The 25,659-nt window shown below is 36.0% G+C and overlaps 1 protein-coding gene across 1 annotated transcript in view; it reads left to right on the top strand.

The window, feature by feature from the left end:
- The window catches only part of LOC114049472 (dynein heavy chain 14, axonemal-like), a 343,809-nt gene that overhangs the window by 27,324 nt on the left and 290,826 nt on the right, over nucleotides 1-25,659 (top strand). Inside the window, exons 10-16 of the mRNA XM_027870712.1 lie at nucleotides 7,379-7,629; nucleotides 8,867-8,975; nucleotides 14,701-14,998; nucleotides 16,423-16,474; nucleotides 16,568-16,665; nucleotides 20,975-21,138; nucleotides 21,721-22,068. Coding sequence (XP_027726513.1) covers nucleotides 7,379-7,629; nucleotides 8,867-8,975; nucleotides 14,701-14,998; nucleotides 16,423-16,474; nucleotides 16,568-16,665; nucleotides 20,975-21,138; nucleotides 21,721-22,068 — 1,320 coding nt within the window. The remainder of the gene's footprint in view (nucleotides 1-7,378; nucleotides 7,630-8,866; nucleotides 8,976-14,700; nucleotides 14,999-16,422; nucleotides 16,475-16,567; nucleotides 16,666-20,974; nucleotides 21,139-21,720; nucleotides 22,069-25,659) is intronic.

Genomic DNA, 25,659 nt, shown 5'->3' with positions numbered 1-25,659 from the left:
AAATTAAGCTCTTATTTGTAGTGCTTGCTGATTTCTAAGGTATAAATGCACATACTGAAAATTTAACAGGTAAATCTCTCTAGCTGGTAAGAGCTGATTCCTGTGAGCCCCTGCCTCTGGCTCTTTTCCCTCTCCTCTGACTCATTTCCCTTTCCTTGGTCTGTATGGCCAAGTGGAAAGGAAAGAATCAGTTATTCACAGTGTGATTCCATAGCTGCATTAGCCTTCTCGTGGCTTTTTTTCTCTTAGGAGCATTGCATGAAGTCACTTTCTGACAGAGAAATAAGCTAGAGTTTGTCATTAAAAAATTATAAAACACTGGTAAGATTTCTGTATTAAGAAATGCTTCCCATGACTTGTTTAACAACCATCACACTCACAAAGTTAGAACTGCTTTCTGTTAGGGCTTAGATTTACCATCCGAGTGTTGGGATACATGTACTTGAGCAATTTTATGTATCTACAATTCCATCTATATGAGTACTGTCTCCCCATTACAGATTACAACCTCTCCCATGCTGTCTTATTCTCTGTGGTTATTATCCATGTCTTTCTAAAAATCATCCATAGGGTGTGCTAAAGATCTTTGTTTAGCTCTTTTAATATTTGTGGATACTGGTGAAGTTCTCAGATGAAGTCTATCCATTTTTCTTCACTCTTGTTACATAGCTAGCCTGCTTCCCTTTACTGTCATAGACATAATAATAACAATAATGATAACTAACATTTACATAACCTACCATGTGCTAGGCACCATGCTAAGCTTTTATAAATATTGTCTCATTCAATCCTGGGAGTAAGTGCTACTGTTATTCCCATTGGATAGATGAGAAAACTGAGGCAGACAGTGGATTAAATGATTACCCAGGGTCATACAGCTAGTAAGTGTCTGAGACTGGATTTAAACTAAGGTCTTCCTGACTCCAAATCTAGTGCTGTATCTGTTGCGATCTGAGAGGTTGAGACCCCTCAAAGACCAGAGCACAGGACAGGGTTGTCTGGAATGAAGTTACAGGCTCAAGCATTCTTTAAGTCAAGTTGGCAAAGATTTATTGTTACGCTATACAGCCCGCAAAGATTCTTCATTCTTTTGGTTTTGTTTTACAGTGTCTTGATTTCTCATAAAGTCACTAGCTTTCAATTGCTCCATTCTAATTTTTAAGGAAGTATTTTCTTCAGTAAACTTTTGGACTTTTCCATATGGCCAATTTTGCTTTTTAAGGCATTCTTCTCCTCTTTGACTTTTTGGACCTCTTTTGCCATTTGGGTTAGGCTATTTCTTTTTTTTTTTTTTTTAGTGAGGCAATTGGGGTTAAGTGACTTGCCCAAGGTCACACAGCTAGTATGTGTTAAGTATTTGGTCTGAGGCTGGATTTGAACTCAGGTCCTCCTGACTTCAGGGCCAGTGCTGTATCCACTGCACCACCTAGCTGCCCCTAGGCTATTTCTTAAGGTGTTATTTTCTTCAGTATTTTTTGGGTCTCCTTTAGCAAGCTGTTGACTTATTTTTCATGATTTCCTTGCATCACTCTTATTTCTCTTCCCAGCTTTTCCTCTGCTTCTCTTAGTTGCTTCTCAAAATCCTTTTTGAGCTCTTCCATGGCCTGGGACCAATTCATATTTTTCTTGGAGGTTTTGGACGTAGGAGCTTTGACTTTGTTGTCTTCTTCTGGTTGTATGTTTTGATCTTCTTTGTCACCAAAGAAAGATTCTATGGTCTGACTTTTTTTGCAAAGTTTGCTCATGATCCCAGTCAATTACTTGAGTTACAAACTCTTTGTTAAGGTAGGGGTCTGCTTCCAGTGTGGAGAATGTACTGTTGTCCCAAGCTTCGGGGGGTTTTGTGCAGCTGTTTTCAGAGATACTTTTAGAGACCTGTAAATTTTCAGTTCTTCCAAGGTGGTATGATAAGGGACGAGGTGTTTACTCCTTTTCTGGCATGTGCTGTGGTCTGTGAGTGACCACAAGCACTCTTCTTCCTTGGAACTGTGAGGATTTCCTTTCCACCACCACTACAAGCTCCACCCCGCCAGCATTCCTTTTTGCCCCAGGACCGCCACCCAGAACTGTGACCCAGATCCAAGCATGGGCAAAGTAGGAGAATCCTGCACCAACAAAGAGATCCCTGAAATCCTCCTCTGATCAGCCACTCGATTCCCTCTTAGTCTGTGGGCTAGAAGCTCAGAAAGCAGCCACCGCCCCGGGGCTGTGCTGGGACTGAGACTGGGACCAAACTTCTCTCTCACTGCAGTCACAGGCTTTTCCTATTGACCTTCTAAGTTGTCTTTGGCGTTTGTGGTTTAAATAGTCTGGAAACCACCCCAACTGCCCATGATTCAGTCCTCTGAGGCCTGCTCCAGGTTTGCTGAGGCCTGTTTTGCCAGCACGCCCAAGCTGAACTGCATTCCTCTCCCAGCCTGGGGTAATAGACCTTTCTAATCAACCTTCCAGGTTGACTTGGGCTGAAAATTTGTTTCACTCTGTCTTTTTGTGGGTTCTTCTGCTTTAGAATTTGTTTAGAGCCATTTTTTTTTTGCAGGTATTTGGAGGGGTTTCAGGAAAAGATTCTTAAGGAAGCTGTGAAAGACTGAGGATGGAGCTGGGGTTTATATGGAAAAGGGCATGGGAAAGGAATGCCAGGGATACTGATTAGGTAATCTAAAGGTCCAGGTGTCTTTGGGAGTTATGGATGGGAAAATGTAGGGAGTATACCAGACAGGGAGTCATCAGAGGCATGGACCTTTGTGATCTGGTGGGAGGAAGAATCCTTGGGCCAGCCAGGGACAAAAATCCTTGGGCCAGGCACCCCTTTCTCTGCCTTGATTAGAGAATGCTCTGCAACAAGAGAAAAATTTCTCACAGGACAAGAGCTTACTAAGGAATTGGGAGGCTTCTAGAGACATCATCTTAGGGCTGCAGCCTGAGCAGCCCATCACTCTCTCACCCAGCTTTGTGTAACTGCACCAGGGAGAGAGATAAGTGTCTTGTTGGGGACCACTCATGAGTAATTGCTAGGCACAGTGTCCTTGGGCCAGGGGAAACCACCAGGAATAGTGTTTCTGAGGCTAGGGAGAAATAGGGTCTTGGAATTGGGGTCCCAGTATAAGCACTCAAGCACCCCATCGTATCCACTGCACCACCCAGCTGACCCCAAGATATCATTGATATATTCTTAATGTGCTTTGTACTTACAACTGCCATACATGTTTTCCTTGCTTTGTATTTCTGCCACCATTTTGATTCTTCATACATAATGGTGTTTCATGATTCTCGACTCTTAAAACTTCACTGGGAGAATATCAGTGTTAAAAAAGATAAGCTTTTGTAGCTACGAGAAATCTAGGACCACTGTGCTGCAGTTTGGGCTGCAACCCAATTCCTTCTCTTCAGTTTTGAACCCAGTTCGTTGCCCATCTCTAAAACTATACGAGATAAACTGATGGAATAATTCAGTAACAATTACATATGTTCTTCATTCAGTTTATTTTCCTATTGATTAATCAGATACTTTTGAATGACCATGGTTCTTGGTGAGGAGAAACCACAGAGTTTCAGTACTAGATACAAACAGTTCAGTATCACCCACAAATAGGAACATGTGCAGAACCTCACCAACAATAGGGAATCCCTTCTATTTGGACTTTTTTTTTTTTAAGAACATTCTCCATGACACTTGGATAAGTCTTTTGACCTCTTTTGTTTATTGCCTTACTTAGTTGGGATACTCAGTCATCAGAGCTCACTGTGGACTAGAAAATCATAGAATCACTATCATTTTAGGCATATAGTTGAAAGAGAAAATAGAGTGTTAGCCAGAAGCCCAATAGGTTCTCAAGTTAGTGTTAGCAATAAATTGCTTTTATCACATATTACTCAATTACTCATCAACTGGGCTATTTATAAGAGTATTGCACTTTGACACACCTATTCTTCACTAGTTTAGATTGACTAGTTTTTTCAGTTAAAAAAATGATCTTTTAAAAAGTTTTTTTTAAAATAAAAGTTTGTTTTTTTTTATCATTCTGAAGGTTTCCCAGGAGATATGATTTTGGTTCTTCTTTATAACCTTAAATATATAAATAAATTTAAATATTCTTAAAGGCCTTTTGATACTTCAATAATCTGTCAAACTATCTTTCTTTTAGCCTTCCAGAAATTAAGGGTGCTTCACAGAATTTCAGAATTGCTGAACTAGAAGGGATGTCGGGAGTAATCTAGGCCGTACCTCAAAAAGAACAGCTAATTCAGTGTGCCCAATATTTATTATTAAAATTTCAAAAGAGATATTAGTGAAAGCATTTAGCACACAGAGTTTGGCACGTGATAGGTACTATGTAAATGCTTATTCCACTTTCCTTACCAACAAGTAGTCATTCAGCCTTTATTTGAAGATCTCCACTGTGGGGGAACCCACTAGCCCATTCCACTTTTGGAATAGCTCCAATTGGTAAGAAAGTTTTCCTGACATCAAGCTTAAATTTAACTCTTTGAAATTTCTATCCATTGCATGTGTCTGGGACAAAATATCAAGTCCAATTCCCTTTTGAATCCCTAGACAATTTTGTCTTAATAGATTCAGTCCAATGTTCTACCCCACTAAGATCTGCTTGGTCATTTCTCTGTCTTCCTCAGTGTCAACTATCTTTCACAGCTTGGTGACATGTGCCATTTGATAAAGACACCACCCGGACTCTTATCTAAGCCATTGATCAAAAATGTCAAATAGCACAGTTCCAAGAACATATCATTGGTACAATCCATGGAGGACAACCTTCTGAGTTGATATTAAATCACCAATGATTATTCTTTGAATCTGACTTTTCTACTGGATTGGAAGCCATTTAATTGCCTTTTGGCATAGTCCCTATGCCTATGTATCTTTTTCATAAGAACCTTAATTACTTCATCAAAGCTCTTTGCCAAAACCTGAGTAGGTTACAGCATTTCCCTCATCCAGTTTTCCAAAAAAAAAAATCAAGTGAGACTTGTATGACTGATCTTGTTGGGTCCTTGTGTCACTCACTTCTCTAGATATTCACTCAGCATCCCTTAAATATAGGTTCTCTTAATGTAGCCAGGAAATGTAGTCAAAGTCACTCACCGACCTATAATTTACCACCTATCTTTGTCCTTTTTTGATCACTGGAATACTATTTGCCCTTCTCCAGTCATCCAATAACTGTCCCTTTCTTCATGAGCTTTCAGATACCACTGACAGTACCTCAGCAATCACATTCCCCAGATCTCTCAGAACCAGAGGATAGAGTTGATCTGGGCAGCTAAGTGGCTCAGTGTGGATAAAGTGCCAGCCCTGGAGTCAGGAGAACTTAAATTCAAATCTGGTCTCTGACACTTACTAGCTGTATGACCCTGGGCAAGTCATGCAACCCTGTTAACCTCAGTTTCCTCATCTGTAATGTAAGCTGGAAAAAGAAATGGCAAACCACTCCAGTATCTTTGCCAAGAAAACCCCAAAAGGGGTCATAAAGAGTCGGACACAACTAATCAACAAGTTGATTTGAATTTGTCAAAGGCAACACAGTGCTCTCCTGAGGTCACCTTATTTATTTTGGGTAATAACTCTTTTTCACCTTTTTTGTTTTGTACTTTCCAGCCTAAAGATCATTCTTTTTGGCCAGTAAAATAGAAGCAAAATCAGAATTGAACAAATCTACTTTCTCTCTGTCCTCAGTTATTAGTCTCCTTTCCATCCTTAGCAGTGCTAATGATCCCTGCTTTGATTCTCCTTTTCTCCAATATATTGTAAAACAACAACAACAACAACAAAACAAAACAGCAACAAGAAAACCTCTAGATTTTCCTTTACCTTCTCAGTTAGTCTCTGCTCATTGGCGTCAGCACTCCTGACACTATTTTTACAGTATCATGCTACATTTTCGTGTTTATCCTGTTACCTCTCATTTCTTCCATATCATATACATAGTTTTAAAAATGTTAATTGGTTGATGAGCTGTTTTTAGATAATTCCTGTTTGTTCTCACTAGCATCGATTTTCATTGTGTCTTCAGAATTCTGTTCTTGAGAGCATCTCATCTCTTCTGAGTCAATTTCTACTGCAGAATTTTGGTCCATGTCCTACTTACCATTCTTCTAAATTCTTAGAAATCTGTTCTCCTTCAATTGAGATAGCATGCTAGAATGTGCCTTAGCTTTCTTTTCTTTCTCTATTACATGATCACTTGTTCCCGGCGTTCCCACCTCTTGTATCCTTTTGTGGTGAGAATCAGATCCAGAATGGCATTTTCCCTTGTTGTTTCCTCCACCTTTTGAAAAATAAAGTTTCAAGGCAAGTCAAGATGTTATTAGTTGCACTGTTTTTGGCAGATAGAAAGTTCATAAATACTTGGATAATTGAGTTTCTTCATTTATATTACACCTTTTGCCTGAATATTATAGTTCATTCCCCAGACTTCTCACCTATTTCATCTTTCTGTCCACGGGGAATATAGTATACTCCAGTGATATTCATTTCTGTTTCTCCCTCCATTGCTCTTTACTCAAATGTAATTTACCATGCTTCCCCATCTGGATCCTGCATTTCCTTACATGAATATAACTTCTGAATATACAAATAGGTACCTTCACTTTCTCTCCTCTCACTCTCTTCTTAACCCCTTACAATTCAGCTTCCAACCTTACATTCCACAAAAATTGCTCTCCCCAAAGTTACCCGTGATGTCTTCATTGCCAGATCCAAGGGCCCTTTCTCATTTCCTCATCATCTTTGACCTCTCTGCAGTTGTTGGCACTGTTGATTATTCTCTCCTCCTTGATACTCTCTTCTTTCTAGTTTTTGGAACACCACTCTCTCCTGTCTCTACTCCTGCCTACCAGACTGCTTCTTCTCAGACTCTTTGGTGGACCCTCATTCAGATCATGCTCTCTAACCATTTATTTATTTCATTGCCTTAGGGTATTGGAAATTTTTTAAGCACCAGTTAAAAAGCTCTTTATGGAATTCACACTTTTCAGAATATTTATAGGACCTCTTAAATTTTCTTCTGTTGTGTCCTACATTCCTCTTTTTTCTGAGCATGCGTTTTAGTTTATATGCTCAAGACATAAAGACCTTTGTAGATACATTCAATAATCAAAGCTATTCCTTGAAGTTTCCTTGTCTGATGTCTAAGAATCCAACTATTCACAAGTGATTTACTGATTTAAAATGTATTTCTCAAAATACATAATAGTAGGTTTCCTTTAGATTGGTGTTTAAGATAGCATATTATTGCAGTGAATTTTAAGTTAAATTTATGAAGTTTTATTTCATTGTATTATTTAGACAAATAATGCTACAAAACAATGACTATGATATTCCAAGAAATACATTGTCCTTTTCCTTCAAATTTGCTTAAAGGTTGCAGAAAGGAAGGGAATAAAAAGTTGTTTTGAGCATGAACCACTTGAAAACAAGCTAGAACATCTTAAGGCACCTGTGCATCGTCGTATGATAGAAAAATTTTCAAGATTTCTTAAATTAGTTGACCACATGTTCCAAGAACTGATCCGACAGCTGGTGCAGACTGCAATCAAACTATTTTTGGATTTACTTATTAAATCTAGCAAAGTGGGATGTTCAGAAGAAAAAAAGAACAAAGACCTCATAAAGTAATTTCTACTATTTTTCTTGTATTAAGGATATGCAATAATTTTCTTTTAAATGTATTGACAAGTTTTTGAGAGAACTATCTGGTAATATTAAAAACTATTCAGAAATTCTTTTCTAACTATTTTATATGATCACAATTGAAATTAACCAAGTATATTCTTCCACAATACTTTATTATATTTTGTTCCTAAATTTAAAATAATTCATTTCACTCTAAATTTTGTATGTCTCTGTGCATGGTATGTGCCTCTTCTAATTTTAGGAATTTAGGAATCAGGAAGACCTGTGTTTAGATCCTGCCTCTGGCACTCACTGGCTGTGTGTGTGTTCCACAGGAAAGTAACAGTCCCTCTAGGCAATACTCTAAAATAATAAGCTGCACGTGTGTTACTAATCTGTATTACTGAAAGGAGTTTCCATACCAGGAATTACCCAACCTTGAAATCTCAGGCCTAAACAACAACAACAAAAAAGTGTGTATTTTAAACATGTTTATATTTCCAGATTCATACATGAGATATCTATATTCTCTAAACACTTTTAAAGGCCAAAGTTTTCATTTTGCTTTTTATGTTTATGATGGTGGTAGGATAATTGTGGTGAAGTATTCCCCTAATTAATTCTTCATGACTACTTATCTTTGAAATATATTTTTGCCCTTTTTGACCCATTGAATGTATGTTAAAGTAGTGATCAGTATAATTCAGGACATAATTCTATCATGTAGTTCTTTAGTAGCTTTAACAACAATCAAAAACATCTGTGACTATTTTGAAAGTGTCAAGAAAAGTTTTATAGATTTTTTTAAACAAATAAAATCATCAACTGGAATAAAGTAAATCATAAAAGTAGTCCAATCTCTTTATTTTCCTGATGAAGAAAACACGATTCAAAAAATTTTGTTACACAGTCCTACTGCATTGGTAAAAACTAAAACCAGAATTTCAGTCCCAAAAATACAGTATTCTTTTTGCACTCCATATGGCCTTGTCTTAGAGATAGTAATCAAATATATCTGTGATTCAAAAGTTAAACACTAACAGAAATAAGAAAACTATGTTGTAATCTTTGAAGACAAACAGCAGATATTCTTTAAAAATTTAAAATTTGTAAACATTCTATTAATTTGTTAGCAAATTTAATTAATGTTTCTATTTGTCATAGAAGTTAAACAGCTTTTTAATATGTAATTGAAAATTGAAAGTTGTCTCCAGTTTTTGTTATTTGTTAATCTAGGGCAACGAAGGACACCATATTGTTTAAAGTGCCAGAAGTTACAGATGATAAGAAAGAAAATTGTGATTCATTAACTGATATCAAAGTTTCACTAGATGATATTACAAAGGTAAAATGACCTCTGAGAAATATAAAAATTAATTTGTTGAAACATATATGATAAAGGAGAGACTAGGTTTAAAAATTTTGTTTTTTTACCTTCATATTGAAAAGTTATAGTTTGTGTGGTTGATGCATGTGCTTTATTTAGCAATGACATTCAGAAGATAAAGATAAGGGAGATATTTATAGAATCTCTAGCTAATAGTTTGGAATGGTCAGCCAACAACACAGTGTGACCAGAAGAGATTAGTAAATGAATGGAGATCACTCAAGGAAACTAACCAATATTATTGGCTAAATGTTTTATGTTCCATAAAATAGTTTTACATAACAAGACCCCAACAACATTTTTATATACTGCTAACTTTAATAGCTTCTCCACAGAGACTACGTATACTGTTACTGAATCTTTAAAAGGTGATAGGATATTGAGAGCCCAACAGTTTCGATGGTCTTTCTGGAAATTTACCTGCCATGCCACAAGAGAGACTGACTACAGTGGAAAAGAGGATGAAAAACTTCCTTCCTAAGAGAACTGTTTTAACTTTGAAAAGAAATAGTATAAAGAGAGTTCTTGAGAAACTTTGGCTGCTATTCTTAGAGAATTAAGTGGTAGGACTATTTCCAGAATTGAGAAGTTTGTAGCTTTAATGATGTAATTTTAGCTTTGATCTTTCTCAAAGTTGAATTATGAATAATTATGTTTGTCTCTTATCATTTGTTACATTGTTAACAAATAGCATAACCCATATTTCTGGTATATAAGCTAGGAAATTAGAGGATTTGATATGGAAAGATGAGCAAATATTTATGGGGTGGGGGAGGGAGGTTTCTCAGTGGGGGTGAGGGTTCAGAGCTAATTGTTTAATAAGTGATAGAGATGTTGTGATTTTAGTAATAAATGTAAAAGTCTTGGAAAATATCCCCTTGTTTTGTGAAAACGCAGGCTGAGAATGAGAAAGGAAACTATACCAACAGAAGATGTAGAGATGGATGATTGATGTAGTAGACAGAGTACTGAATTGGAGTCAAGAAGACTCGGGATGCTCCTTCACACACGTATCAGTTGTATGACCCCTGATCAAGTCTTTTGCCCTATAGGTCTTAGTTTCCTCATTTACAAAATGAGGAGATTAGACTCTGTGGCTTCTGTGCTCCCTCTGAGCTCTAAAACTATTGTATGATTCTATGCTGGAGTCTGGCCAACCCGAAATTTCCTCTTGCTATTTGTGGAGACTTGTATCTGGGATTTTTCTTTCTTTTCCTACAGGCATTGTATCTCTCATTGTAAAACCACAGTGCTGCTGCTGATTAATGACACTCATTGTCCGTTTTTTTCATACAAATTAATTTCATATAACATTTTATTGCTTATTACCACTTATGCTGCATACTTAATAATAGTATCGAGGTTGAGCATCTGATCACACAAGTTGGCCTTGATCCTGTAATGTGGTTAGCTACACTAATTTTCTCAATACTAAATTTTAATGGTCTGGTGAGATCTTGAAGCTTACATGGTTACTTTGAGAAGTACCTTCGATCAATCCTTGGAGCCTAGCAATTCTTTCCTCTTTCTGCTGGGTAAAAGTTCTTAGAAAACCATAATCTTGCCCGAAAAATCATTGCTGATGCTGTTGGACTTACCTACTCAGCTTTCTCCAAAGCACAGAGTCAGACCTAAATACAGTAATCAAATAGATCTGTGTTCTCATAAATTTGTGTATTCTTGGCAATGACGCAAATCACAATCCATTTATAACTACTCATCGTCTTCACTTTTCCATTTCTCTCCATAAGTTTGGCAAAGGGTGGTATGGTTGAGGCCTGTTTTGCTTTCCCCTGACAACTTGCTCCTACCATTGGAGCACCTGGCTATGTTTTCTTAATCCTATATTTTCCTAATGACTTACTTCCTTTATTTCTCATCCTGATCTTCAGAGTTCCTTATTTGTTTTATGTTGCAGACTGTTCATACCTCCATTTAACTCTCCGTTACCTTCTGTGTGAAAACTCATTAAATTTTTCATAGACTGGGTAGCATGTCTCCCCACCATATAAGAATCCTGGTAAATTATTGATATTAAGAAGATAGGCCTTTGTTTCAGGGAGATATTGGGGGATAATTAAAAGAATTTTGTAATTTCCTACCTCACTCTCCTCTTCCTGTGTATTTGTGGATGCTGTTTATTGACCATTTGTCTTTTCTGTCTCCAAATTGCAGAGCCAATGGTTTCCTTTCCTAACACTTGTCATGCTCCTAACTATCTCTTCCATTATTTCCTGTCAATGTCTTTGACTTTTCTAAAGCAATGGATTTGGAGCTAGAAGACCGAGATTTAAAGTCCGTAGTGGCTGCTTATTATCTTTATGACCTTGGGCAAATTACCTAACTTCTTTGGACTTCAGTTTTCTCATCTATAAAATGCAAGGGGAAAGGGAGTGACTAGATATCCTTAGGTCCTTTCTTCCTCTCAACCTATCATATTGATATCCATATTTTCCATTATGTTTCTTGACATCTTTGACTATTCCCTCCTTTGTATTAATATCACCTAGTAGCTAAGAATGTGTTCGTTTAATTTGGAGGATCTTATCCATTTATTCATAGAACTTCCCTACCTTTTTATCCTCTCCATAGATGGCACATATACTATAATTATGTTCATGGTGGTCTTTTGTTTGTGTTCTACTGGCAAAACCTTTAAGAACCCAGTGTTATTCAGTGTTATTACTATTACACAATGAGATATATATATACACACATATATATTATATAATTTATATTATAGTCTCACGAAAGAGTAATATAGTCCATACTAGCTATTCAGTATTTTACCTGACAAAGATATCTACTTTTCCATGGAAAATAATCAAGAAGACTTAGCCTAAATTCATATTTATTTGGGGAAAAGTAGTAGATTTCTAAGGGAGAATTTTCTGATTGTGGTAGAGCATTACAATAGCTTGAAACATCTATAGTTCCATCTTCAAATTCTGTCTCAACAATCACAGCTTTTATTTATAATGTACATATTATCATACACCATTGTTTTTTGACAATTCCTGGTCAATAGTGTTGTTTTCAGATGCAAAGGATGATATTATTTTCACACTTATAAAATATATAAATGAGGGAAGTAGGGGGATTCAACACAATTTTGTTGTAAATAACGAGGTCTTTTAATGGATTTTGAACAATTGATTTGTAAACTCTTTTTGAGAACGCAGTCACCGTATAAAGGAAGTCATAGTGATCAATAATATAGTCAAATCTTATAATGCAGCTCATCATAGCACATTTACATAGCCCACAGATGAAGTCATATGTCTCCTAAAATTAGGTATTATAAAAAGGATGTTATATGTAAACCAGATTTTATTACAAAAAGTCAAAGGAATATCTCCAATTGCTCATATATGTTTACATTTCTCATGTCCTCTTGACTGTTTTAATTTTTAAGATTTTACTCATCTTTTTTTTATCACAGATGTTTGAAAGTCCTCAATTCTATTACAAATCCACTTTTTTGTCTATATTATTATGACCAGTATTGAAGAATATGTTGTTCTTTTTTTTTTTCTAAATCATTTCAGCTTTAATAGCTACAACATTGATTAAAAAGATGTGTCAACTTTAGGCTTTTTCAATTTAGGCTGATTGCTACCAAGTATAGAGAGGAACACAGACAAATTGAGCTAGATTCTAAGAAGCAAGTGTACAAAAGGAGTAATTGGAAAGTTGCGAGAATGGGTTAAGAGTCAAAGATATAAGCTCTTCCTGAATGAGGTGGTCTAGACGTAGGAAAATGTTCTTGGGCCACAGTCCTTGGTGGCTGCCATTGCTTGGTGGGTGGTAATTCAGAGGACTAATCATGCTTGTTGGGTCACGAGAACCTTGAATCTCTTCTTGATAGTGATAAGGTATCTTGAATACTTGTCATCTGGGGAGAATCTGGCTGGGTGAGCATAAGAGGTCTGTTGTCCTGCAGGGTCTGTTTTCTTTAAGGTATAGACCCAGTCCCCTTGCTCGTTGAGGTAATACTGCAGAAACATCTTGGCCAATTCACTTCACAATACAGATACACCATGGAAAGAATTGGGCTACAGCTACACTTCTACCTCTGCCTTAGCCTGGGAGACTCCAATGACAGACAGCCTCAGAAGCCCCAGAATATGTTGTTCTTCTTTGTATATCTTTATCATTTCTCTTTTGGAATATTGCATTCCAAGATTTTCTTTTCTTTATGGTTGTTGCTACCAAAACTTATGTAATTCTGATTGCAGTTTCTTCATATTTGAACTCTTTCTTTATGACTGATTGCAATATTTTTTTCTTTTACCTGGAAGCTCTGGATTTTCTCTATAATATTCCTGGGAGTTCTTATTTTGAGGTTTCTTATATGAAGTAAGTGGTACATTTTTTTTTCCACTTTGTTTTCTGGTTCTTATAGATCTGAGCAGTTTTCATGTGTGGTTTCTTAAAATATGTTATTCGGGTTTTTTTATTTGGTCATAATTTTCAAGAAATAAATGATTATTTTTAAGTTAAATTTTTTTAATGAACAAAAATCTGTTTTTTCCCCTCCCTTTTCCCTATAAAGTGCTTCAGGCTTTAGATAGCTTGCATTCTCTCTGGTCAAAGAAACCCCCAACGGATTTCTGACCTCTTGTGCCCCTTCTGGCTTCCCTAGTAGGACTCCTTTTTTCATTGCATACAAGCTTCTGCCTATCTTTTTGTGCAGTTTTGGAGCTCTTTGGATTTCTTGATCATTATCTTGGTCTTTAAAAATATTTGCTAGAGTATATATGGGAGAGTTCAGCTCTTCTATGATCTTTTACATTACCATTTTAACTGAAACTCTTCACTCTTTCTCTTTTAATGCAGCTTAAGATTATAGTAACTTTTTTGATTGATATATAACACTGTGAACCAATTTAGCTTTCATTCCATGAAAATCTCCATGTATTTTTCAAATAACTTGGAATCTAGGCATGACTCTTTACCATCTTGTACTTTTGGAATTGAGATTTTAATCAAAGTGACAACTTAATATTTCGTTTTCATTTTATTTAGCATCATGTTAAAGTATTGTGCATATTTAAGTAGTAATCTATAACTGCTATGAAAATTATTTGAAGTTTGCTTAGTATAGGACTTACTTGAAAAATGTGATCCATTGGCTGGATATTCTATAGCAGGGGTGCTCAACCTCCCATCTCCAGGCCACGTGTGGCCTTCCAGATCCCTGGGTGCGGCCTTTTGACTGAGTCCAAGTTTTACTGAGTCCAAGTTTTATAGAACAAATCCTTTTATTAAGGGGATTTGTTCTGTGAAGTTTGGACTCAGTCAAAGGGCTGCACTTGAGGACCTAGAGGGCCACATGTGGCCTTGAGGCCACAGGTTGCCTGCCACTGCATGGTTCTAATATAAAGATGGAATTGGTACAATAAAATGCAGTTCATCACAATGGAATATGAACTATTTTCTTAGTTTATTCAGTATGAATGACTTGGAAGTAATTCTTCTATTTGTTTGTGTTCATATGTGAATGTTAAAGTATATGGTAGTATGAGGGCAGAACAAAGAGGATGGAGTAGATCATTTTATGTGTTATTCAACAGCTGGAATTTGGTCTTGTGTCATTTTTCATTTTGTCATTTGAGTTTTGAAAGATTTTAAATGTAAATTTTAAAATATCACTGACATCTTATCATGTCTCTTAAATTAGATGTCTAAGAATCTCAGTTTGAAAAAAGAATCAAGGAGGCAAAATGAGGCAGTATTTGAAGTACATATACATTTGAAAGTTCCTCGAAAAACTTTTTATACAGAGGATGGTTCATTTGAGAGTGCTCCAGATTCCCTATTTGAGCGTGACAGTTTTCAACGCAAACTTTCAGAACCTTTGGATGAAATGAAACTAGATAATCCATTCGATGTTTCCATCAAAACATTAGATGCACTATTTTCCAGAATTCCCAGAAGAAAACCTAAATTACGATCTAACATTGAAGAAAAACTTTCTGGTAAGAAAAGTTGGCATTTTATTTTGCCTTCCAATGCCTCATCTTAGCATGGAGGCAATCCAAAGTTCTTAAAAGTCTCTAGAGCTTTGCAGGTACTACCAAACCGGAAACAATTCAGTCATAGGTCCTATGATGGACTATGTGTCTGTTACTGTATGCCAGGCTAGCTGAGATCAGAGGATCCTCACCATATAGTTGACCACCAAAGGATGATTTGGGGGTTAATAATTTACTCCACTATCATTTAATATACTCATCTCCTCCATTTAATCCTCCCTGGTAAGGAAGGACAATTAAGAAAAAACAAATTGACAAAGTGACCAGATCTGACAATATATATTATATTCTGCATTCATAGCCCTCCACTTTTCTACCAATAAGGGGGAAGATAGGCAACATGGCATAATGGATAGGGCTCTGGACCTGGTATTGGAAATACTTGGATTCAAATTCTATCTCAGACACTTACAGCTACGTGAACCTAGACGAATCTCTTAACTTTACTCTGTCTCATTTTCCCCATCTTTAAAATGAAGGAATTGGGCTTGATGGCCTCTCAACATATGTTCCTGCTATCCAGGTTTTTAATCAGCTGTTCTTCAGGAACAGGGCTCAACCAGTGATAACTGGTGAAGTCCATTTACTAAGATGCAAAGGGCTTGCAGCTGCATTGATGGAAGGTATATTCACACCAATGAAACCACTTATCTTTGGAAATATTGAAAAAGGTGAATAAGACTATTACAGATGAAAACCCTTAAATAGTCTTACTGAATGATACAGTGGAAAAGTCACTGACCTAGTAGTGAGACAATTTGGGTTCAAATCCACCCCACCACCCCCCGACACCTATAACCTCTGTGACTTGGTATAAGTCTTTTAACCTCCCATGGATGCTGTGTGTATTTGAGGGAAGCAGTGAACCAGGTTTTAGGAGAATGTTTTATATTACCATATTATCTGAGCATAGCAGTGGCTGCCCTCTGAGACCCTGCCAATTCAAATAAGAAGGTAGGTAATGCTGCTATTTCTCCTCCTCCTCCTCCTCCTCCTCCCTAGGTCTCATTTTGCTTATCTGTAAAATGAAAGCAACAGACTAGATGACTTCTAAAAGCCCTTCTGGATCTAGATGTGTGATCCTATGATTCTATGAAATAATAGCTGGAAAATGTTAAAAAGAAAATATTTTCTGTTTTACGTAGTTTGTGTATAAGTTGCATGCATTTGGTAAATTGGCTTAAAATGCATCCCTAAAATGATCATAAATAGATTCATGGTAAAACTTATTTGTGTCATTTATGAGCTGAGTATCCTTTTTTGCTAATAGTAATTAATTTTATTCTCTATCCATGTTTACCAACCTTTCATTTTGCTGATCCAGCCTTCACTTAGTTTTTACTCTTTCTTTTTACTGATAAAAATAGAAGAAAAATCTTCAGTGGACCAAGAAGACGACTATGTAACGAAATACATAGAGTAAGTGTCAGAAAATTGTGTGATTCCAAGCAAAAAAAATGTTTCATGTCATTTACTACATTGCTCTAAAATCTCTATTATTTTCTTTTATAGAGTTCCAGAATTCCATGCAAATCTCTTCCTAACTCCCAACAGATTGGAATTTTCCAAGAAAATTCAGGAAGTGATAAATAATTTTGAAAAATCTCTAAGTATGTTTTTATTTTAAATGATCCATTTAGAGCAATATATATATATGTGGTGGTGTGGTCTCAAAATGGTTCTGTTTGATCCTTCCATAATAATACATAAAGGAAAAAGCTGAAAAATAGTGTACAGCAGATGATCAGAAATATAAGCAGTGAGTGTATGGGATTTGGGAGGACATGCTACAATTTCTTGTTTTCTGGCCTATGAAGCGCTGGTGGGGCCAATTAATCTGATAGTCTGGTTAACACAGAGTTCATTCTTGGGACTTTTTAACTCATAACTCCTTGTGCCTTCTCTCTTAAGAGAGTCTGTTTTTGAATCCCTAGCACTTAGCATAGTGCCTGGTATATAGTAAGTACTTGATAAATGCTTGTTGACTGACTGGCCTAAGCTAAAATCTACCCAATTTCCTTTGAATAACAGTATATAAATAAGGACAGTCATGGAGATTATGAAGGAAAATAAGAGAAGTCATAAGGGCACAAAGTCATTTCATATTGCAGCATTCTAAAAACTAATATATATTCAGAATCCTCATAAAGAATGTGACTAACTTGGATAAGGGTATCTGAGTTCAAATTCTGCCTCAGGCATTGACTAGCTGTGTGGCCCTTGGCAAGTTATTTAACTCTTTTCCTCATCTCTAAAATGGGAATGACAATCCTTGCACTGACCTTCTAGAAGGTTGTTGTGAGGAAAACACTCTGCAGACCTTAAAGCATAAGTTATAAAAATGTGAGTTTTTATTGAGCCCAACCCACTGGTTTTACAAAAACTGAGACCAAGAGAAATAAAACAGCACGTCCACATTCATAGTTTGTGCTAGAAGAACTAACGTGTCTGGAAGCCCAGTTCAGGGTTCTTTTAGCTCTGCTAGGGAGCTTCCCTATTTTGGGTTCTTTCATTATACAGCTCTGCGGGAATATTTAACTTCACCAGGTAGTTCTTCACCATCAAGTGGCTGCCAATCCCATCAATACCAAAAGATAGCAGAATCGTGGTGGCAAAGTATTTCCTTTAAAACCTTAGCATGCTCCTTAACTGCCCAAGGGTTTGTGTCCTTCTGCCTGGCCCATCCTCTCCCTCTTATCTTCTAACTTCATATACTAATAAAATATTGTCTACATTTTTACACTTCTCTTCCCATGTGCCTGTATCCTACCTACTGATCAATCAATTAATCTGCTAGTATTCCTTAAGCAGCTATTAGTACTTAGCATTATACTATTGTTTTTGTTGTTGTTCAGCCTTTTAGTTGTGTCCAGCTCTTCACAACCCCATGGACCATACTGTCTATTGGATTTTCTTGGCAAAGACAGTCGAGTGATTTGCCTTTTCCTTCTCCAGTGAATTAAGGCAAACACAGGTTAAGTGATTTGCCCAGGGTCATACAGCTAGTAAGCATCTGAAGCCGGATTTCAACTCAGGTTCCTGACTCCAGGCCCAGTGCTCTATCCACTGAGCCATCTAGCTGCCTCACATTGTACCAGGAAAACAATTTCAAAGAAGATACAATTCCTGTTTTTTAGGAATTTTTATTTTAACTGAGGAGACAAGCACTATAAGAGAATAAATGCAAATAAATGTAAGATAAGGAGAGAGGGAACTAGCAATTGGGGGACCAGAAACAGCTTCTCGTAGAAGATAATGCTTGAATTGAGTCTTGAAGCAGAGAGGTGAAGGATTGCATTCTAAGCATGGTGACCAACCTATGCAAAAGCATGGTGAAGGGAGATGGGAATGTTATGTATGAGGAATAGTAGGAATCCTAATTTGACTGGATTGTAGAAAGCTTGAAGAGGAGCAATGTATAAAAATTCTGGGAAGGGAGATTGTCATCAGGTTGTGAAGGGCTGTAAATGCCAAACAGAAGACTGTATATGATCCTGGAAATAATCAGGGACCACTGGAGCTCGGAGAAGGAGGGAGACATGGTCAGATCTGGACTTCATAAATATCACTCGTCAGCTGTTTGGAGGATGGATTGGAGATGGGAGAGACGAGAAGCAGGGAGATCAACTAGGAAGCGATTACAAGAGTCCAGGTGGTCTTGGAATAGAATAGTGGCTGTGCTGGTGGAGAAACAAGGACTTAACTATATATGAAAGAAGTTGTGGAAGTAGAAACCTAGACGGCTTCAAGGATAGTGATGCCAAAAGTTCAGAAAGTGGGCGAGTTTTGGAAAAAAATGAGTTTTGAGATACCTATCACACAAACATTTTCCAATGTTTAATAGGCAGTTAATAATGTGAGACTGGATCTCAGGAGAGTGACTAGATCTGGAAATAAAGATCTGGGCAGCAATGATCCAAATTTCTCTCCTAAATCCTAGTCTTACATCATCAGTTGCTTCTCTTGGATATCCTGTATCCTAAACTCATTATGTCCAAAACAGAACTCATGATCTTTCTCCCTAAATCTGTTCCTCCTACAAATGTCCTACAGAGTGAGGCAACACCCATTCAGTGAATATTCCTCTTTAAGAAGTGAGTCAAGGGGTGGCCCTTTTAATAAAAAAAATCAAACTGGGAGGGGAAGCAACCTCAGGGTTGCTGGCCCCAAGAGATACAGTTACTGTTTACATTCACTCTGCACAAGAGGGCCCAAAAAATAATCATTAAGTGGTGCTTGGGCAGGGACCTATTGTTGTTCAATCTATGAGCTCCTGTATTAATATAATGTCAGATTGGCCTTCTGGGAGTTTTTCAAATTGTTTATCAAGTTTTTTTCTGCCTTTTAATGCTAACCAGTGTTGGCACAAAAGTTGTAGTTATTTTCATGGGTGTTCATTTTTCTTATTATAGTAAAGCACTGCCCTTTTCATACGTAACAATGTAGTATGAAAAAGGCAGAAAAAGCATTTTTGTACAAAGAAAAAAAATTAAATCAATTGCTAGAAGATGGTTGCTATTACCTCTCATAGATGAACATTTTGATGCCTTAAAGAAATAGGAAAAGAACTTTGATTTTATAAAATTATAAAGTATGTGTATAAATAAAGAGTTGTCAAAGGGGATTTGAATAGGTAAGGACAGAAAATGAACCATGGAATAAATAGACAAATCACCTTGTCAAAGACGCAGAATGATGCCTTGTTTCTTTTGATGTTTTGGGGGGGACAGAGAAAGAACTTTTTTTATAAAAGCTGAAAAAGTGTAAATACTAAGACACCATTTCACAGACACAGATAAGATGTGGGACTGTGTTACAAACTTAGAGCTACAGGGCATTGTAATTTCTCAGCTCATTTACCTATAAGTTTTAAGATTTAACGGTAAAATGAGAGGGAGGGAGAGAGGGAAAGAGAGAGCGTGAAAGAGACAGAGACAAAGAAATCCTAAACCCAAGTCTTCTTGACTTTAAGCGTGTTCACTGTGTTATGATAGATTTTAAACTTGATTTAAAACTCAGAAGAGAGAGAATTTGATGAGCTGTGTATTTTGACATATTACCTGATGTTGGCTAGAAATAAAAGCCCATGGAGATAAAAAGAAAATTAAGGAAAAGTCAGGGTCAGAAATGACATCTATAAAGGGTGTAGTTTATACTACACGAACAGATAAACTTTCCTAGAATCCAAGTATTCCAAGGTTGAGAAGGCCAGAGAGCGAAAGGCAGAACCTTGGGGAAAAAAAACAACAGAAAATGAGGAGCCACTGGGATTTTTTTAATATTTACAAGGGAGGAAGCTAATCATTGTAAAACAGATTAATTAATCATTTCTAAAACAGAAAACAATGTGTTTATCACTAACATTACCCTTACTATCCTCTGAGTTGCAGAGGATTAAAACTGCTCCTTTTCTCTCCCTTTTTCTTCATCTCTAACAAAGGTTCAAAAAATTCTTCTAACATTTCTGTACTAACTCAGATCTTTACTTCCTGTTTTCAAAGCTACTACCCTTGTTTAAGCTTTGATCACCTTATACCCAGACTCTTACTACCATAACCCACTAGCTGGTCTTCTTTTCTCCAGCCTCACTCTTCTTACCTGGGTACATCCTGTACCAAGTTACTCCAGAACTTTTCCCCAAACACGGTTTTCAGTGTGTCATTCCCTTATCCAAGGACTCCTGCAACTCCTTTTTCTAAGTGATTTGCCCAGGGTCACACAGCTAGTAAGTGTTATGTGTCTGAGGCCGGATTTGAACTCAGGTCCCCTGAATCCAGGGCCAGTGCTCTATCCCACTGTGCCACCTAGCTGCCCCATCACCTGCCCTATTTCTTAATAGCTATAAGTGCTATGAGTATAATTTAGGAGTTGTTATAGATGGGACTGCTAAAATACTAATTTTTTAATTGTGTTTTTTAGCTCATTTTATTCCTTTCAGTCAAGATCAGCGCCTGTTTATCTTTTTCTTTGATCCTATGACTATGCAAGTGCCTAGTGAACAAGAATTGGAGAGACAGAAAATGCTGACAAAATGGCCAGATTACTCTGTCCTGTTTGAAATGGATCCTGCCTACCAAAGCAATGTGAGTTTAGTAACAAAGCTCAAAACAAGATCTGAATTAGTAAAATAATTATCCAAATCTAGTACCAACTCCAGAGTCATGAAGACCTGAGTTCAAATTTGGCCTCAGACACTTACTAGGTGTGTGACCCTTGGTAAGTCACTTAACCTCTGTTTGCCTCAGTTTTCCTATCTGCAAAATGGGAATAAAAACATCTACCTCCCAGAATTACTGTGAGGATCAACTGAGATAATATTTGCAAAGCACAGTGTCAGGCACATAGTAAGTGCTATCCAAATGCTAGCTATCTTTATCATCCTCCTCCTCATCATCATCACCATTTTTAATTCTGCCATTCTAGAAAGAGTGATGTAAAGAAGAAATGTCAGTCTGAATATTTCACAGACTCCTATCTTTGTTTTCTACAGCGGTTTGGGCATTTAGAACTGAGTTTTAGCCTAATAAAATGTAGTCCTGAATTTAGCTTAATGAAATTAACTTTTCGAAGTGAGTAAATAATTTAAATTTAATAGAAAGTATTAAAAATGAGATTTCTTGGTGTTCATTGTAATTCCTAATTAACTGTTAATAATTTATTTACAGATTGTGAACCTTCTGACCATTGTTGGTAATTCAATGGCACGAGTTGAATGTTATAGCCACCAATTTCTTCAATTTTGTACCATGGTAGAACAAGCGAAGGCAATGGCATATAAAATATCAAGACTACAAGAACAATTAACCTCAAGTGATTTTAAAGATATCTTGGACGTATACACAGACTATTTTAGAGATGTTGTTTATATGGCTGTTGAAAAACGTATTAATATTATCAAGGTTGTAAGTCTTGAATATCAGTCAAGTTGCTTACCCTATATTGAAAATGTCATTAAAATGAGCCATACATTGCTGGAGTCCATGATTCAAGAAAAGAATACAAGCCTCTTTGCAGTAAGTAGTTTGCTAATGTTCTTTACCAATAGGGTTATAGGATATGCATGGCGATTAGCATGTCTAGAAAATGTTCCCCTATAGTGACAACTGTCTTTTAGACTTAAGCTTTTGCTAATTCCATTACTCCTCAGAGAAAACTTGTACTTGACTGTACGGTCATACTTTAGGCAATGTAAACTTTATTCCAGAAGTCATTATGACAGTAAAGGCCCAGGTGTCCTTTAAGGATTTTCTGTCTCTTGGCTCATAGCTACCTCCTAGAAAACCTAAGACAGTGTATGTAGGATATTCTCCAAGATACTGAGGCCAACTTCCAACTTGTAAGCATGTAGTTCTCTATATAATAGAATAACTCCATTACTAGGTTGCACACATAGAAGACTATGCAAAAAAGGGGGAAAGAATGGGGGCGGCAACGCTTGAACCTCATTTTCAGCTGACTTGGTCAAAGAATGATAGAATACACACAAATTTGGGTGAAATACATTTCACTAAATGTGAGAAAAAAGAAGGAATAGGAGGAGAGAAGAAATAATAATAGAATATATTCAGGGAGAGATTAGCACTAAGCAAAAACAAGGCAAAAACTCTAACCTTGGAAGATCAATTCCAAAAAGTCATTAGGAAGGAAGGATGGAAGGAAGAAAGGAAGAAAGGAAGATAGGGTGGGTGATTGAATATTGGACAAAAAAAAAGAAGAGGGGCATGAGAGCAGTAAAATATTGTATTAGGCATAGAGCACTAGTGCTAATTAAGCTCATTCCTTCTCTCTCACCACCCTCTTTGTAAAGAAGGAGAAGGAAAGAAAGAAAGGAAAATTATGATTATAGGATGGAGGAAAATAGATAATTGGCCTTCATAATTGTAAATGGGATGCATTTGTGTTCCTCAAAATGGAACATAATAGCAGAACGAATTTTTGTTTGTAAGAAACACACCTGAAACATGATGATTCATGCAGAGTTATAACAAAAATCTATCTATCATGCTTCTGCTGAAATCAAAAGGGCATGAGTAGCAATCATGATCTCTCAGATAAGGCAGTAGTAGAAAAAAAAGAAAGAGAGAAATTTTATTTGAAGAGACAAACAGGGAAGATATATTGTGCTGAACTATATTATAGATAAAGAATTAATATAAATACTTAATATATATGCAACAAATATGATAGCATCTAAATTTTTAAAGAAAAAGTTAATGGGTTACTGGGAGAAATTGGCAATAAATCTATAATAATAAAGATCTTCAACATACCCATTTTCATACCTAGACAAATCCAACCAAAAAATAAATTTAGAGCAGAATAGAATTTTAGAAAAGTTAAATTATAGACATCTGGTGATTATTGAATGAGAATAGGAAGGTATGTGTGTATATATATTTCACAGTTTTACATGACACCTTTTCAAAAAATAACTATGTATTAGAGCATAAAATCCTTACAAACAAATGTAGAAAACTAGACATATTAAACATATCTTTTACTGACCACAATATAATAGGCTACTGAAGAAAAAATTAAAAGTTATTTGGAGATTGAATAACTTAATCCTAAATAATTAGTAGGTCAGAAAATGAACCATAGAAGCAAAACATGATTTTGTTTAATGTGATGATAGCACTTAAACAGCATACCAAAAATTGTGGGATGCAACTAAAGCAGTCCTTAGGGGAAATTTTCTATTTCTAAAGATTTTCATCAACAAAAGCAATAAAGAACAAATGAATGAATTGAGCACATGACTAAAAAGAAAAATTTAAAAAAACAAATTTTAAAACTCCAAATAAACATCAAAATAGAAATATCTGAAAGTCAAAGATAAGCTTAACAAAATTGCAAACAAAACAAAGTCATCAACTTAATAAATAAAACTCAGTGCTTTAAAAACAACAAAATTGATAAATCATTACCTAATTTGATTTTTTAAAAAGGAATAGGAAAGCCAAATTCTAGTATCAAAATTTTTAAAAAAGAATTCAATACAAATTAGGAAATAAAATAAGAAATTATTTTGCCTAATTATATAATAAAACAAACAAAATGGATAAATATTTACAAAAATATTCCTACCTTAACAGAATAAGGAAGAGGTGATTTAAATGATACAATCTCTGAAAAATAAATTGAACAAACTATAAACACACACACTCACTCACAAATCTGGACCAGTTGGATTTACAAGAAATTCTACCAAATATTCAAAGAACAATTCACTCTAATATTATATAAACTGTTTGAAAACAGAAACAAATGAACATAATAACCTTATTTTTTTGGTAAACCCAGAGACCCCAGTTTACAAGGGTAAGTGTTCACTGTTTGACAAAAACTGCTAGAAGAAACTAGCAAGCAGTCTGCTAGAAACTAGGTATAGACCAAAATCTCACTGTCTACCATGAAAAGCTCCACATTAATATGACTTAGTCATTAAAAACTGACAAGATAAACAAATTAGGGGAGAATGGAATAAATTACCTTTCTGATCAATGGATAGGGGAAGAGTTCATAACCAAACAAGGGATAGAGAGGGTCACAGAAGATTAAATTGGATAGCTTTTATGACATAAAATCTTAAAATGTTTACAGAAATTCAATGCAATTTAGATTAGACTGTAAATGGGTAACTGGGGAACAAAATCTTTTAAGTATGCTTCTCTTAAGACAGTCTTATGTCCAAAATATATAAGGAACTGGTTACAAATTTACAAGAACAAGAGCCATTCCCCAACTGATAAGTGGTCAAAGGATATGAGCAGGAAGTTTTCTAAGGAAAAAATCCAAGTAATCAGTAGTTATATGAAAAATGCTACAAATGACTAATAAATTAGAGAAACAAAAATTAAATTAACTCTGAGGTTCCACCTCACAGAAATTAGATTAACAAAGGTGACGCAATAAAGAGGTAGTTAGAGAGATTGAGGGAAAACAGGTCCATTAATGATGTGTTAGTTTAACTAAATTGGTGCACACGTTCTGGAAAACAATTTGAAACTAAAGTCAAAACACTCTTAGGCCTATTCCCCAAAGAAGTTAAAGAGAAAAAGGTCTTAAATGTGCAAAAGTATTTGTGGCAGCTTTTTTTTTGTTTTGGCAAAGAATTCTAGGTTAAGGGGTGCCCATCAATTGTGGAATGACTGAACAAATTATGTCAAATGGATATAATGGAATAATAAGAAGTGATGACCAAAGAGATGGTTTAAAAATAGTGTAGGAAGACTTGTAGAAACTTAAGCAGAATGACACGAACTAGATCAGGAAAGCAATTTATACATCAACAACAAAATCATAAAGACCAACAACCTTGAAAGACTTTTAAGAACTCTGATCATTACAGTGACCAACTTTAATTCCAGAAAATCAGTGATGAAGGATAATACCCACCTCCTGACAGACAGGTGATAAATTCAAGGTGCAGAAAGACAATGTATTTATATATCTTTATATATCCTTCTGGATACTATCTCCTTTCTGGGTTTTCTATAACACTATTCTCTCCTAATTCTCTGATCTGACTACTCCTTCTTAATCCCAATAGACCATCTATGTCATGTACACTAACTTGTTGTACCTTAATTTCTGTCCTGGAG

This window comes from Vombatus ursinus, unplaced genomic scaffold (genome assembly GCF_900497805.2).
Source record: "Vombatus ursinus unplaced genomic scaffold, bare-nosed wombat genome assembly UNPS02014798.1, whole genome shotgun sequence".
Lineage (NCBI taxonomy): Eukaryota > Metazoa > Chordata > Mammalia > Diprotodontia > Vombatidae > Vombatus > Vombatus ursinus.
The sequence above is the reverse complement of the archived record's forward strand: the minus strand, read 5'-3'. Positions and strand labels throughout refer to the sequence as shown.